General features: G+C 32.8%; 1 protein-coding gene across 1 annotated transcript in view; it reads left to right on the top strand.

The window, feature by feature from the left end:
- The window catches only part of LOC117125344 (integrin beta-1-like), a gene marked incomplete in the record, with an annotated part of 37,175 nt that overhangs the window by 15,161 nt on the left and 7,105 nt on the right, over positions 1–14,909 (top strand). Inside the window, 7 exon segments of the mRNA XM_033271820.1 lie at positions 254–349; positions 1,402–1,491; positions 3,132–3,319; positions 4,765–4,849; positions 6,269–6,417; positions 7,897–8,057; positions 8,485–8,612. Of these exon segments, the coding sequence (XP_033127711.1) occupies positions 254–349; positions 1,402–1,491; positions 3,132–3,319; positions 4,765–4,849; positions 6,269–6,417; positions 7,897–8,057; positions 8,485–8,612 (897 nt within the window).

The following is a 14,909-nucleotide window of genomic DNA, read 5'->3' as shown; positions in this document are numbered from 1 at the left end:
TATATATACCCCACAAATCAGCACTGTAAACATAGACAAAAAATATATAATTCAGCTGCGCTTGGTTGCATGGTTCTGTAGGCTTAGGTTTTTTAGAAGTGTTAGCATATATGATATTGATAAAAACTCATTGGTGATGCAGTGTTTTAAGGGTTGTTGTCCACCTATAAACAGCAGTAATAAACATTTTTTTTTTATCATGATGTATACATGAGGTATTAAATATAATTTTTATGGCTTTGTTTTTGTAAAGGATTATCCATCTATCAGCCAACTGAATAACAAAATGAAGGAAAATAACATCATTCCTATCTTTGCTGTTACAAGTTCACAGATGGAGGTGTACAATGTGAGTTTACAGAAAGAAACAACCAGTCATTATAATCACACATCAAAAGATGATTTCATTTCTTAGTCTAATGATGGACATGACTTTTTCTCACGACAAAAACTCCACTCCTTAAGTCTCCTAAAGAGACTTCACTGATAAAGCATTACATTATTTCATTTATTTAAAGAGTGCCTCTGAATATCAGCCGACCTTGTAGGATACGCTGGAAGGGTCACCCTCTATAAATATGGTTTAAAAAAATATATATATATAAAGTCAGTGTAAGCTATTAGAAAAGACTAGGTCATTTTAACTTAATTTTGTTAAAGACTAGATTTTTGTGATGTTGTATTTTTATTTAAATGTCTACAATCTATATAACTTAATCCTCTAAAAAGTGGTGTATCTAGGGGGAATGTGCAAGGTAAGGGGGAGCCGCAAAAAGGTACTTGCATCCCCCAGTCGCTTTGAATAAACGCCAACCTCAAATAAACACCCCCTCTAGGGCCTAATTTTTGGAATAAACGCCTTCCTTGAATTATCACCCCAAGGTATTTAATAAAATAAAAGAAAGAAAAAATAAATAAATAAAAATAATAATAATAATAATAATAATATAAGAATGGAAGCAACATCATTCTCAACACATTCTAAAAAAATAAAAAAAATATAAAAAAAAAAATAAAAAAAAAAAAAAATAAATAAATATAAAAAATAAATAAATAAAATAAAATAAATAATAATAATTATTATTATTATAATAATATATTTGGAATCAACACATTCTATTAATGTTCTACTTCAGTAAAACATATTTCTATCATTTGGTTGGGATCGGTCTTTATGATCATGCAATTACACATTTTGATGTTAATTATATGTTGTAGTTTCACATTTACAGTGAAATTAAGCTGCGTTTATTTGAGTATATACTTATCCGTTTCACACTTAACAAAAATAAATGTCTCCCTCGAGTAAACACTCCCTTGAAAACATATCGTATTTGTTTATAGAAGCATTATTTATTATTTGTAAATTTTATAACATTGTGAAGATGTTTTGTTTTACAGGAGTTAACAAAACATATTCAGGGGGCTACTGCCGGTGAACTTGCCTTGGATTCCTCCAATGTCGTTGAACTTGTGGAGCAGAACTATAAAGTAAGTTTAATATTAGTAAAGATAAATTAATTGGCATCACAGCATTAGTACCTATGAAAATCATTCTTGATGATTTCATAACAAGCACAAGATATTTTCTTTTACCAAAAGAAGATTAATTTCTGTTTAGACACTTTTATAAAACATACAATTTCTAAAATTGAATTTTACAGTATTTTTTTTTGGCTCAAATACACACGGTATATCTTTGGATAAAATTCAGCGTTTCTTCTGCTACTGTTGGTATGCATTTTTGGCTCTAAAGAATCATGTCAGTACTCTATATGTATTTATGTTTAAATCCTTACAACTATATTGTTTCCTGTTGCCTGCATATTAGAGGACAAAGCTGCTTTTTATTGGTAAATTGTTATGCACATTTACACAGACATTGTGTATTGTTTGTGTTAAATTTACAATCATAATTGAAAAATTTATGCTCAGAGTGGACTACTGTTTTGATTATTTTCGAGAATTTGGGGAAGATATGTAAAGGAATATACATTCTGTGTTATGCCTGAATAGAAATGTTAGTTTACAGTATCTGTGGTGAATTAGTGAGCAAATAACAGTTAAAGAAATCTTCCAGCCCTTCCGTCTGCATTTTTCTAGCAAACACAGACAGGATTCTCATGTATGTGTCTGGTCACCACTACTGGGGTTATTGACTTTGTTGTTTTAAATTTTCTGTTTCATTTGGCTGTGTTTCTCAATATTTAACTTTCCAATTAAATTCAAATCAAGTTTACGGAGTGTAAAAATAAACGAATGAATGAGGGAATGAATGCAGAAATACAAGGCGAACTCATCCATATTAGATACACTGTCTATGGGTTGAGGTAATTTAACGACAAAAAATTTGTATTGGCTTTTGAAATCAGCTTTCAATTGGTAACTGCAATAAGAGAATAGTTTTGTTTTTTTTTAATGAGCAGAAATAATACATTTATAAATAAAGTATCACATGTTTTTGCATAGACCCTTTGTGTAAAATCAAACTCAGATGCTATTTTCTATCATGTCGGGTCTATGCGAGTTAAATGCAAACACGATAGGTCTGCGCCGGGGATAGTTGCGTCATTCTCATTACTCCCCAATGATAAATCGCACCAAGCTACGCCATAAGATGCTGTCAGATTTGGCCTTTAATTAGGGAATACCCCAGATGTTTTTTTATTTTTCTCATTGAAACTCATGATACATCCTTTTTATTTTTACTTTTGTCTGATCAGGCTGCTTATTTGTTTTTAAGGTTAGACGAGAGTTTTTATACCTTGTTTACGAACCGACCGTCTGCCAATGATGATAATTTCGAATAGAAATAAAATTTTTGTATTTGGCCAATCAGTACACCCGCAGCAATTAGAAAATGGAAATTTCAGAACTTTGACCATCTTCTTACTACACTGTTTACATTGACCAATTAAATTTTATTTTTATTTTCTCATCCATCTGGATGTTTTTGGCAAAACCATTTCCTAAATAAGAAAACTAATATTTTTTTAAATACAATCTTAAAAAAATACGTTCGCAAAACAGGGTATAAAAACAATTCTCCTTAATAACGACTTTGTCTGGATTTTTGTTGTATTGTTGCCAAAACAATAGCAAAATTGAAATATGAGTTGCTTATTTTTCAGAAAATTACTTCAAAAGTGGAACTATCAGATAACGCTCCTGAGAATGTCAGGGTTGACTATGTTGCCTACTGCCTTGGTAATCAGTCGCAGGTTAACACAAAATCCTGTGGTGGTTTGAGTTTGGGTCAATCTGTCAAATTCAAGTTAGCAGTGACATTGAGCAACTGTGATGACAATTCAGAAAAGAGGTAAATTAAATTTCTATTAATTAAAATAAATAGATAATATCTATGTGTTTTCAAAGTTTTCAAATAATTCAATATCACTTTTTCATTTGTTTGATTAATAATCCCCCAAAAAATATATTGAATTGCTTATTTTAGAGGATTACAGAATTTATGAACTTATGTGTGTAATAATAAAATTAATGTAACCATTTCAATGGAGTTACTTTTTAAACACACCCTTGTGACCTGTGCTGAATGCATTGTGAAACCTAAAAAGTATATTTTGGCTTCAGATATTAATGTAAGAACCTCTTGTTTAATAACTGATTATTTAGAACTGTAAACAGTGGCATATCTAGAAGTCTTGAATTGGGTGCTGATGGGGGGGTGCGAAAGGGAAGTGCAGGGGGCTCGATGATCAGTTGAAGGGCGTTAACTTGCAAAATAAGGTGATTGTAGGTGATGCTTAACTACTTGAGCATGATTTTTTTTGGAGGGGGGCGACTGGGGGAGCGTGAGTAATTTTTGGAGGGCGTGCACCCCTGCGCACCCCCTCTCCTAAATACGCCACTGACTGTTCATTACTATCTGTGTGTGCAGATCTCTACTACTCTTCAAAGCTAGCACAAAACAGCAATACAAAAATAGAACTTATTATCAGTGGCAGTACCAGAGATTTCCAGACGAGGGATCCGAGTTCCTCACCAAGAAAGTTAATATACATTAACTCCACCATTGCTGGAGTGAATGTTAATAACAGTCGTAACAGCCTCTAGATGACCAGAAATGCCACTCTTATACTGTCAAATTGCACAATGGGGAGGGGGCTATGCCCACTGGTGCTACAACTGCTTATATTCTTTTTGGCAATCCACACTAAGCATGACAGACTGATGTGTTGCTGGTATAGAATCGATTTTTTTTTGCAGAATGTAATATAATGTAATATAGTTTATTTATATAGCACTATATACTGAAGTCGCAAAGCACTTGAGGTGTGGACTAGCTTGTTCAGTAACTTGCTTCTCCCCTAAGGGTCTCTTCTTGTCTGATCTACCCGGGGGCTATGGATCAGTACACCGGGGTAACCCCCTACTCGTCTCAGAAGATGTACTGGGTTCTCTTAAGTGCATATGAGCCAAATTGTGTACACTGGCCTACGATCTATAGTCCTTATCTGAGAAGAATAAAGTTATTTTTCTTAATTTGAATGATTGATGGTTAATATGATTGACAGATAATGGACCTTTTGTAAAAGCTCCTCCCATCCCCCTTCCTTATTGTTACTATGGTCCTATAAAACGATGTGTAAAATCATACGCGAATGTGTGGTTGTGGGACAACAGGTTGTGCTTTTGAGGTATGCATATTCCTGGCGGGCCTGTTCTGATTGGCCAGTTCTTATTAAGTTTGATTGAAAGTCCCGAAAGGTCCATTTAAAAGATGATACTTATGCTTACTTGCAGGGTGGTTATAAAACAAGTCGGTTTCAGTGAGGAGCTTACTATCCGCATTCAGCCAGTATGCAGTTGTGGTTGCGAAACTTCTAAGGTAAATTTGTTCATTCTTCGCTTAGTACGCAGATAGCAGAACAATCTGCTAAAGTTGTGTGTATAATGATGGTTGTTTGTTGCCTGAATGGATTGATACTATATTTGTTGGCACTGTTGTGCGCCATTGTTACACTCTGTTGGAAATCAGGCTTTATATGCAGCCAAATTTGATTATTATTAATAATAATGGTGCTGATGTCTAATTCAATTCTGTGTATCGTCATATATTACACAGTGTGTAGCAATGAGTGGTATAGTAATTCACACGAAAAATATTTCGTCAAATGTAGCAACTTGTAACTAGGATTTGCGTGTGAAAATATTTTCACGTGCCAATCCCCAGATTTTCCAAGCATTTGTCTGTTGGGTATAAGTACATATGCACTTTCCTGTTCAGTATTCATGACCTTGTATCATATAATGCACTAGAAATACAGCACATCCTATTAAGTACATATTTGGACTTGTGCCTAAAATAATTCACATGGTAGATATACTGCTTTCAAAATTTGATTGTTATGAAAGCCATCAACAGTTTCATCTACACAAAAAGACAATGCAAAAAGAGACAGAGATATATATATAGAACCATGATGAGAAAATATCATCTTCTATCCATATATTTAGAATATTGCAGAAGTGCAACTGAAAGTCAGACTCCAGAAAAAAATGGGTGTAACCCCCTATTTTTACACCTTTTTCCCTCAGTTTTTAAATATTCAAAAATCTGTATCTCATTCACCATTGCTCAGTTTTTGATCAAACCACTTTTTTTTGTCTTAGAAAAATCAGTTCCGCAACATATCAAAAAATTTTTTTCCTCCGGAGCCTGACTTGAAAGTAATTAAAACAGTGCAAGCGAATAGAGAAACAAATGTTATTTAATAACTGGAAATAATATTAGTGCCACCTTTAAAGGTCAACTCATGCTGCGTCCTACGATGCAGCCCGACGCGATTCATCGTCTGGGACAGTCTTAAGCCGTCGTGAGAAATATTAAACATGTTTAATATTCTATGATGTGACTGTCCCCTACGCAAACCGTCACGTCTGCGTTTAACTCACACAGACCCGGCACAACAACAAATCGACTGCGTTGTACGACGCTGTCTGAGTTGGCCTTAAAGCGCACATATTTCTTCCTTAGAGCTGCTTGTGTTGCCATTTTTTCAATTGACATCATTTTGTGCATTTTTTTCCCTCAATTTTATAATTTTTTTAATTTTTTTTTTTAAATAGTCCTCTTTATTCGTCTACTATAATTTACCTTGATCTTGAGGTGTTTGAGGTTTACACCTGTGTGTCCCTCCCATGGATTTATAGTAGTTGAGTACTCATATGGAGAGAATTTCAGTTGGTGGTCAGACCACTGTCTCTCCAAACCTGAATCTTTTATATATTATTTCTGTTATTATAGGAGATTATGAGTGAAGTTTGTAGTGACGGTAATGGTACACTCGTCTGTGGCGGATGCCAGTGCAATCCAGGACGCTATGGACGGTTATGCGAGTGTAGCAGCAATGACGCTACAAGTAGGCTGGAGGATAATGATAAAGCATGCGCCATGTAAGTACAAAGTATTGTGTTTGTAAAAAGTTGTAATAATAATTAATGAATGAAAGCATTATACTGTCAGTATTATGTAGTATAAACGAGATTATGCCAATATTTAAAACAAATTTATATTCTAAAATAAGATAAAATAATAAATCCAAATTAATCAAAATAGTATTAATTTTAGACGAAAACTTCAGATGGTTTAAAATTTGTATAAATTTCAAGCATACAGATAATACTTTGCTCACTTTTATAATGCAGGTTAAAATGTAAACATTCTGAGCAATCTATTCTCTGATGTGTGCACTTGATTTTGTAGTAGTATACATGCATCTTTGAACTTAAATAATGATCACTTAATAACACAACAACCTTTACAGTTGAAACTAGTTAAACCTAAAATGAAAGTAATGTTAAGTTTAGAAACATGTTTGCATTTTCCTGTTAAGATAGTTATATGCTCTTTCGATTTTACAAGTGCTAATAATACAATTATTTAAGGATTATTATATAGGGACTTAAAACTGTTGATTATTGATGAAAGCACATGAAAATGTTGATAATATTATAATTCAGTGAAGATGTTGTATTAATATTATTTTTTTTTTTTAAATTAACGTAGCAAATATTTAGCATAGAGTAATGATAGAAAATGTGATGCAAGCCAATGTGGTTCAAAATCAAACTGGTTTCTGTATTTAAATAAGCTGAATAAGAATAATAATAATAATATTTTAAAAAAATTACTATCAGTTACTTAGTATCAAAGTCAAATGGCTTTGATATTAAGGAATCTGTAAAATTACATTGTGGTCAGCCAGTTTTAATATTTAGAATTGGAAAGTTGTTCAGAAAGTAAAAATAAAGAAAACATTAAAAAAATTGATTTGGCATTACCCTGAGTATAGTATTGTAATCAGTATAATTGCTCATTTGTATGTCTCACTTGTTTATGCTTTTTTTTGATAGTTTTTGTTTTTTAAGTTATGTACATTTCCCTTTTGTAGTTTAATGTTGTAATGTGTCACATTTTTAACACTATTACATTAAATTATTCTGTACATTTCAAATTTTCCTTAAATTTTCAATAAAGTTATTTTGAATCTTTGACCTTGAACCTTTATCCAATTCATTGATTGTCAAATAGTATTACTGTAATTACTTCTTATCGGTGTCATGTTGAATGTGTTGAATTATAAATAAAAAAATGGAAATGAAATGAATTATATATATGAATGTATACAGATACAATAAAGATTGGCACTCGCTGCCTCGTACACCGTCAGCCACCGAAACCGATTCCACTCCATGTGAGCGATGGACGATGCGATTTCGTCTGTTGATTGTCGGTGGCAGTCTAAATGATTTGTCATTAAGAATGATCAGTTGCGCGCACTTTGTAGTGTTGCATTCTCCATAGAATCGCATTGACCGTTGGATGCGGTGAGCGTCCAGCTTTTTTGATGGACAGTTTCCCTTCTTCTTTAGTGACAATTCAACGTCAGCCACCATTTGCTCGGGCCGAGGATCTTGTGTCTGTGGTGAATGTTCGTGCTTCCCTCGGCTCAAGCCTGGAGAAGTGGTTTCTGGGAAATATTGCGAATGTGACAACTTTTCGTGTGATCGTCATAACAACATGCCTTGTGGAGGTATTTATGTTTCTATATTTTTTTTCTTCTGATCTATTTTTGTTCTTACAATTTATTAATTTTTTAAACTGATGATTAATATTTTATATTTATAACCACAAGAAAATTATCAGCAAATATTAAATGAAAAATCATAATTTTGATAGTATCAATCTTTAAACTGACAGTGATAATTTAATATGAACATACAATAATCCTAATAAAATGATAAAAATATAATCATCCTGAGCTCTCAGGCTCACTAATTGGCTCTGTTGCAGTGTATCATAAATATTTCATTTTCAATAACAGGGTGTGACTGGGGGGGTTTAAAAAGGGGGGGTGACTGGGGGGGGGGGGTGGTGAGAGATTTTTGGGTGGCCGTGTGCCCCCTGCACAGCCCTAATGTTGAATAATTGAAATGGCTACTATTGCTTTTTGGTCACAGGCCCAGAGAAAGGAGAGTGTATCTGTGACGAGGAATTGAGAAGAAGTCGCTGTAAATGCAAACCTGGGTATGACGGGGATGCATGCAATTGTGCAACTAGCAAAGAGGAATGCATTTCAGCTAATGGTGTAAGTTTGACTATTGAAATATTAATACTATGCTCCAGTGACCTACAATACATACTGTAATATGAAGTTAAAGAATATTTGCAGCATAGTATTGAAACATAGTATAGTATAGAAAAGAGAATTTTGCTGTTTGCTAACCTTTCCCCTTCTTTCATAGCCAGGTCACTTTTTTCATACCGAATTTAGAGTTTTTTCCTAAAGCTGATTTTACAATATGGCAGTGGTCATGATCATTGGGAATAGGGGGAGTACTTCTTCTGATGGGCAAACATAGAATCCCCCCCCCATTGTTGTTAGTAGGTACAATCGCTACACTGTCGCTACAGTGTGTTGAGTGCATTCGTTATACTGCGTAGCCCCCAACGCAAGTGGGAAGGCTCGCCGATTCGACTGACCAATCAACACACAGAAAGCTGTCGGTGATAGCGTGTAGCGATTGTATGGAAACAAAGCTTTATGTTCAGTGATCTTTTTAAAAATGTATGGTACGACTATGAATATATTACAGTACACACCCTTGTGTTCAGCTTAGCAACCAGAAGTGTTGTACTTCTATTACACTGCTGCGTTGTGTGTCTCATGAATGTTCTATAAATTATTTGAAAAACACACACAACATTCTCTCATGCATGGTGTCATTGTATTCTGTTAAAAAAACAGTTCCTTTATCAAAAATTTATTATGAGTTTTATTTTTTAATATGATTTTATCTTAAATATAGCAATGATGCTTGCTGATATTAATAAATATTGAGATTTGTTATATAAGTCATAAGTTTCATATCGTTTCTCAAACAACTGGTATCACTTCCTCCCAAGGTATAATATGATTAGATATCAAGTTCTCCTATCTGTGAGTTGAAGGTTATTAAGATTCATTACATCACAATGCTTTTATAATGACGGAGTTGATTCGTGAAAAACAAATCAAATTGTATTCATATATTATGTTATTACTGCACCTACAACAAACATCCACCAATTTGTCATTAGCTACACCTGTGAACAATGAATCATTCATTGAAATGTTTTTCTTTCCACTTGAATCATCATTTGTTAGTGCCTATTTAAGGACATAGAATTGAATGTTTATCTTTCTGTCATTTTCATTCCTTCTACATTAGGTCATGCATCGATTGTTCTTAGTACCCGAGTGCCCTGTAATTTAAGCTGCCCTGTAATCCTAATATTTTTTTTAAGGATATATTTAACTGTAATACCTTCCTTTAGGGGATACAAATTTTTGTTCTTGTTTTTCCATTGCCATTCTATCATTTAAATAGTTGAGTCTGTTTCCAGGTGGTTTTTAAAGTCTAATATAAAGTTTAAATATTGACACAGTTAAATAATCTCAGGTAATTCAAGTGCATTATACTTTGTTGTGTACATCATAGTTCTAGTATGGTCTAGGTTGAATCTAGAGAAAACTAAAGCAAGAGAAACTGTAAGAAGCCACCTCAAAATATAACCTCTTTTCAACTGGTAAAAGGTAAACATGGATAATAAGGAAGTGGCTGTAAAATTTTATGTATCCAACAAGCTATGCTAAAAGATGTGGGTTGATCACATGCACAAGAATGCAGTCTGCTAAAATTAATTGCTTCTGTGTATTTTTGCTTATAAATATTAACCACTCTTTCTAAGAGTGTACATCTAGATATAATTGAAGTTATGCATTATATTCCATTTGCATTTTCATACTAGGTGTGAGCTTAAATATGCAGTCACTTTCACAACATACAATTAGCACTTACACTTATCAGCTTCTTTTGGAGTGCTTAAATATTAAACCCACAAACTTTCCTCTATATAAAGGACATGACTCAACCGCACTATATTGAAGTTCAATGTTCACGAATGGATACTATTAACATCTATTTTCTAAGACACCATTCCGTGACCTATGGGTCGCGACCCAATGCTTGGGTTGTGGAAAGATTTTGGTGGGTCGCATATCTCTTCAGATCGTCGAAATCTTACTTAATACAAACAATGACAAATGAAATCAAAATTACAGTAAAAGAAACTTTCGGAAATTGTGACATATATATGCATCAGTTTATTTTTGTAATGCGTGCATTATCAATTGTTTCATTTTCAGTAATATAGGCTTCTAATAAAACATTATTATTTTAGGTATGACAGCTTGAAAATTTTAGTTTTGTTTATTTCAATGTTTTTGGCAGTCAGGAAAATTATAGCAGCATTTTTTTCGTCAATTAAATGTGTCTAATAGTTTTCCAATACCCATATATATTTGGCAGGAAATTTAAGAATTTTTGAAGTAAAACACCAGCAAAATCATTTAAAAAAAAAGATCTAACTTATTGAAATATTTGATAACTTATATGAGTAATTCAAAGTGATATTAATTTCATTTTTAGGGTAATTTTTTTTGTGGGTGATAAAAAGAATTTTTTATGAATAAAGTGGTATCTTTTTTTGCTTGATAAAAGAATCAAGCTGGCATAGTTCTTCTGATCTCCGCAATCACAGACGTGATTTATTGACTTGCTCACTCAAACTCAGAAAAAATTATACCATATTCAATCATTTTACCATGAAATTCAGGTGAAAAATTTGGCGTTCGTGTCTGATGGATCGCTTCTGAGTGCTTGAAATTTATTTATAGATTTTATTCCAAGTATAATGCCTGAGAATATTTGTTTCAAAGGCAACATATTTTTTGTTTTTTTCCATAGAATAGAGTAATACATTAGGATATAAGCATAGATAAGCACCTTCATAGTTAGTTAATTAAGCATAAAGCATCAGAAATTTTTTTTTTTAAATACTTAAAAGTAAACCAGTGAATTGCTGAAGACATACATGTCTTCCAATTTCTGTGGGATATTTGTGTATATATATGTATTGCACATTCAATCAATCAATCAATGTGTGAATCAATCATTAAACAACGAGATCCACTTTAAGTCATAGATGAGTGATTGGCTTACTTTCTGAAGATGTCATTCCTCTCTTTGAAGTAGGGTCATTCGGTCGGCTCACTTCCCTAGTTTCTCTTCTCATCTTTTGCCACCATCGCTGCTTCAAGTTGATTGCTAATTACCTCTTAGCTCAAGCCTCTCTCTTAGCTCGAGCCTGTCTCTTAGCTCAGGCGTCTCCTAGTTTAAGCTTCTCTCTTAGCTCAAGCCTCTCTCTTAGCTCGGGCCTCTCTCTTAGCTGCCTCTCTCTTAGCTCAGGCCTCTCTTAGCTCAGGCTTCTCTCTTAGCTCAGGCCTCTAGTCTTAGCTCAAGAGGGTCATGTTTGATCAGGCCATATTGCTGAACTCCATTAGCTGTCAAAAAGTCATCTTTCTAATCTGTCACCACACACCAACATCATTCCACATCTTCAAACTCATTTTTCTTTATAACTTAAGAAGAGCTTGCAAACAAATGAAAGCTTGACTACTGTATTTAGTATTATGGTTTTATTTTTATAGCACCATGAATAAAACTTTAAAAGAGGTCATCCTAGATGTGTTGACTTTCAAAAGAGATTTATTCAGTGCATTATTACCCACAAATTAATTTATACAGCCACATTAAGATGTGTTTGACTCAGAGCACAGTTTAAATGTTTTTGACGATAATGATTATCAACTAAACATTTCATATCATTTATTTTGTCTTCAAATACAGAGACAATACATGCAAAAAGACAAAGAGCAATGGTATAAAACCCAAAGGTAACCCTTGATCTTGTATGGGTTACATTTATGATATTGTATCTAATTAACTTAATGGCAGAGGAATTCAAAATTATGTCTCAACAATAAGAGATAAGAAATTTTAAAGATCTGTCACTTTCAACCTTCTTTAAGATAATATTGAATTAATTCCTGCCCATAACTGAAGTTAGATTAAAATCTTGCCTAGTACATAATTTCTTTTGTGATTCCTATTGTGTTGCCCAGCCATTTGACACTGTCAAAAAAGGTTTTTCCAAGTCTGAAGTTATATCACCCAAATGTGTCAAGGTAGTAATCTACTATGAATTTATATTAAGGAATTTTGTTATGACTACCCAGTTAAAAATAATTATTATAAGAATGTTATTATAACGTTTCAGTTTGGTGTTAAAAACGTTATTTTGGAGAACCATAAGTAGGTGCTTATAACCTAATTTCACAACGGCATAACGTTTGAACGATCCTGCAACACAGTGTTAACGTTATTTTGTGACATACCAAACCATAAGGTTCACGAATGTGTTGTGTTTGCTCGGTAACAATAAGCCAAGACTGAATTATTCCGATCTTTGTTTCATGTGGTCTTTTTTTTTTCAAATCAAAAATTGTTATTTTTTTTCTTTTTTTTTTTTGGAATGTCGGAATTTATCATAAATATAATTAAAAATTAAAAAATTAAAAAAATAACCTTTATATAAAGAACATGGAAATGGCATTAAGTTGAAATTCAATTTTCAAAACTTTTCTGTTATAGTAAAGCTATAACTTTATTTTCATAAGTTTAATAGGTTAAGATTTGATTTACAGTTTACACTGATAAGTTTCCACTTGGCAACAATTGAGGCACATGCAGCCTAGACACTCTATTGTAAAACAATGGGTTTTCAAATTAGCAATATTAAGTGGTGTATTTGAAAATAGAATTTGTTTTGATTTCCTGTAATAGATTATCTTATTGAAGATGAATCATCAACCTTACAGGATAAATTTTTTATTTATGTTTGTGCTTAAAATTGCTTGTGGCGACACATGTTTAAAGAGACGGTTGTATTTTGACTATAGATGTACTGGGGAAGTCGGGTATTATTTGAGTGTAGTTAAAGATGTACTGTCCCTTGAAAATGACGAAAATCATAAAAAATAATTTTTCAATTAACTTGCTCATTTTGCAGTACCGTACAAATTATTAACTTGAGCATAGAAATCATTTAATTAAAAAAATATTTCCCTGATTTTTTAACTGGATAATTATAATAAAGATAAGAAAACACTTCCAGTGACTGAAGTGTTTCTATCATTTTTTCGCTGTAAAATGATGGTTTTTATGGGTAAGCATTTTTTAAATACACTAATTTCTATGTTCAAGTTGGTAATTTTTATGTTACTTCAAAATGGGCAAGTAAAAATTATTTTTATGATTTTTTTTTTTTGATTTTTTTTTTGCAAGGGACAGTACATCTTTAATGGTAGTAACAGTGGTGTTATGTTCGTGGCTGACAGATGCAGGGCATCAGGACCCCAAACATAAGGGCCCCAACCTGAAATTAAATACAAAATATATTTAGAAAACAAAATTTAAAAAAAATTTGAATTAGGCTGTGGTACTAATAATGCAAAAACATCTTTCTAACAAAGTGTGTTTAAAATGATTGTTATGGGCCCCAGTCAATGCAGATGGGATCTCAACTAAAAATTATAATAATAATAAAATTTTAAAAAACAAATAATAAAAAAGAAAATAACATTTTCCATGCCTGGAACCCCAACCATTTGTGTGATATTACTCCGGTAATGATGGAAGTGATGACGGTGGTGGGGAAATGGATCATGTTGGTGTTAGTGGTGATGGTGATGATGAAACATTTTGATTTTGAAGTACAGTATTTCCTATTGAATGCATACCTTGGAATTTCAAAACTCAATTGTTTGTTTTGAAGTGGATAATCTTAAAATATTTCAGTAATCAGCAAATAAAGTAGTTGTCATTGATGTATAAGCGAGATTAAATGACTAAAGGCTGTCATCACTTTAACACGTTTGTTCAATAGGAAGTTCTGTTTCATTAAAATCTCACCTTCCTGAAACATCTACCCACACAGTTTCTATTGTTACTTACCCAAGCTGGTTATTACATTTACTAATAGTTCCCATGACTTCAGATATAGATGAGAAGTCCATGACCTTCATGCATACTCATGTCAGTATGTTTAGATGTGATTTTGCTTCTGAGGAGGTTTGAAATTAGAAGATAGTTTTTGATGGAAAAGTAATGTAATTATCATAATAATAATAATCATATTTATAATCATCATTAAAAAATTAATTTATTATCAACATTATTCATCATTGTCTCATGATCATCACCACCACCACCACCATCATAATCGTTTTCATACATACTTGCATAGATAATACAAGGGTCCCAAGTTGGAAGAAGTCATTTCCAGGAGATCTGAATAAAGGGGCCTTCTTAACACATCTTGCTACATAATAGTGATACTCATCGATCGACAATTGATAATAAAGCAGTGCAACATGCAAATATTATAAATTTGCAGGAGATAAGTTATTTTACGGAAGATTCTTGCCTGCTTGCAAGAGGAC

Source organism: Anneissia japonica, unplaced genomic scaffold (assembly GCF_011630105.1).
Source record: "Anneissia japonica isolate Jap-2015-1 unplaced genomic scaffold, ASM1163010v1 scaffold315_len769609_cov171, whole genome shotgun sequence".
NCBI lineage: Eukaryota > Metazoa > Echinodermata > Crinoidea > Comatulida > Comatulidae > Anneissia > Anneissia japonica.
The sequence above is the reverse complement of the archived record's forward strand: the minus strand, read 5'-3'. Positions and strand labels throughout refer to the sequence as shown.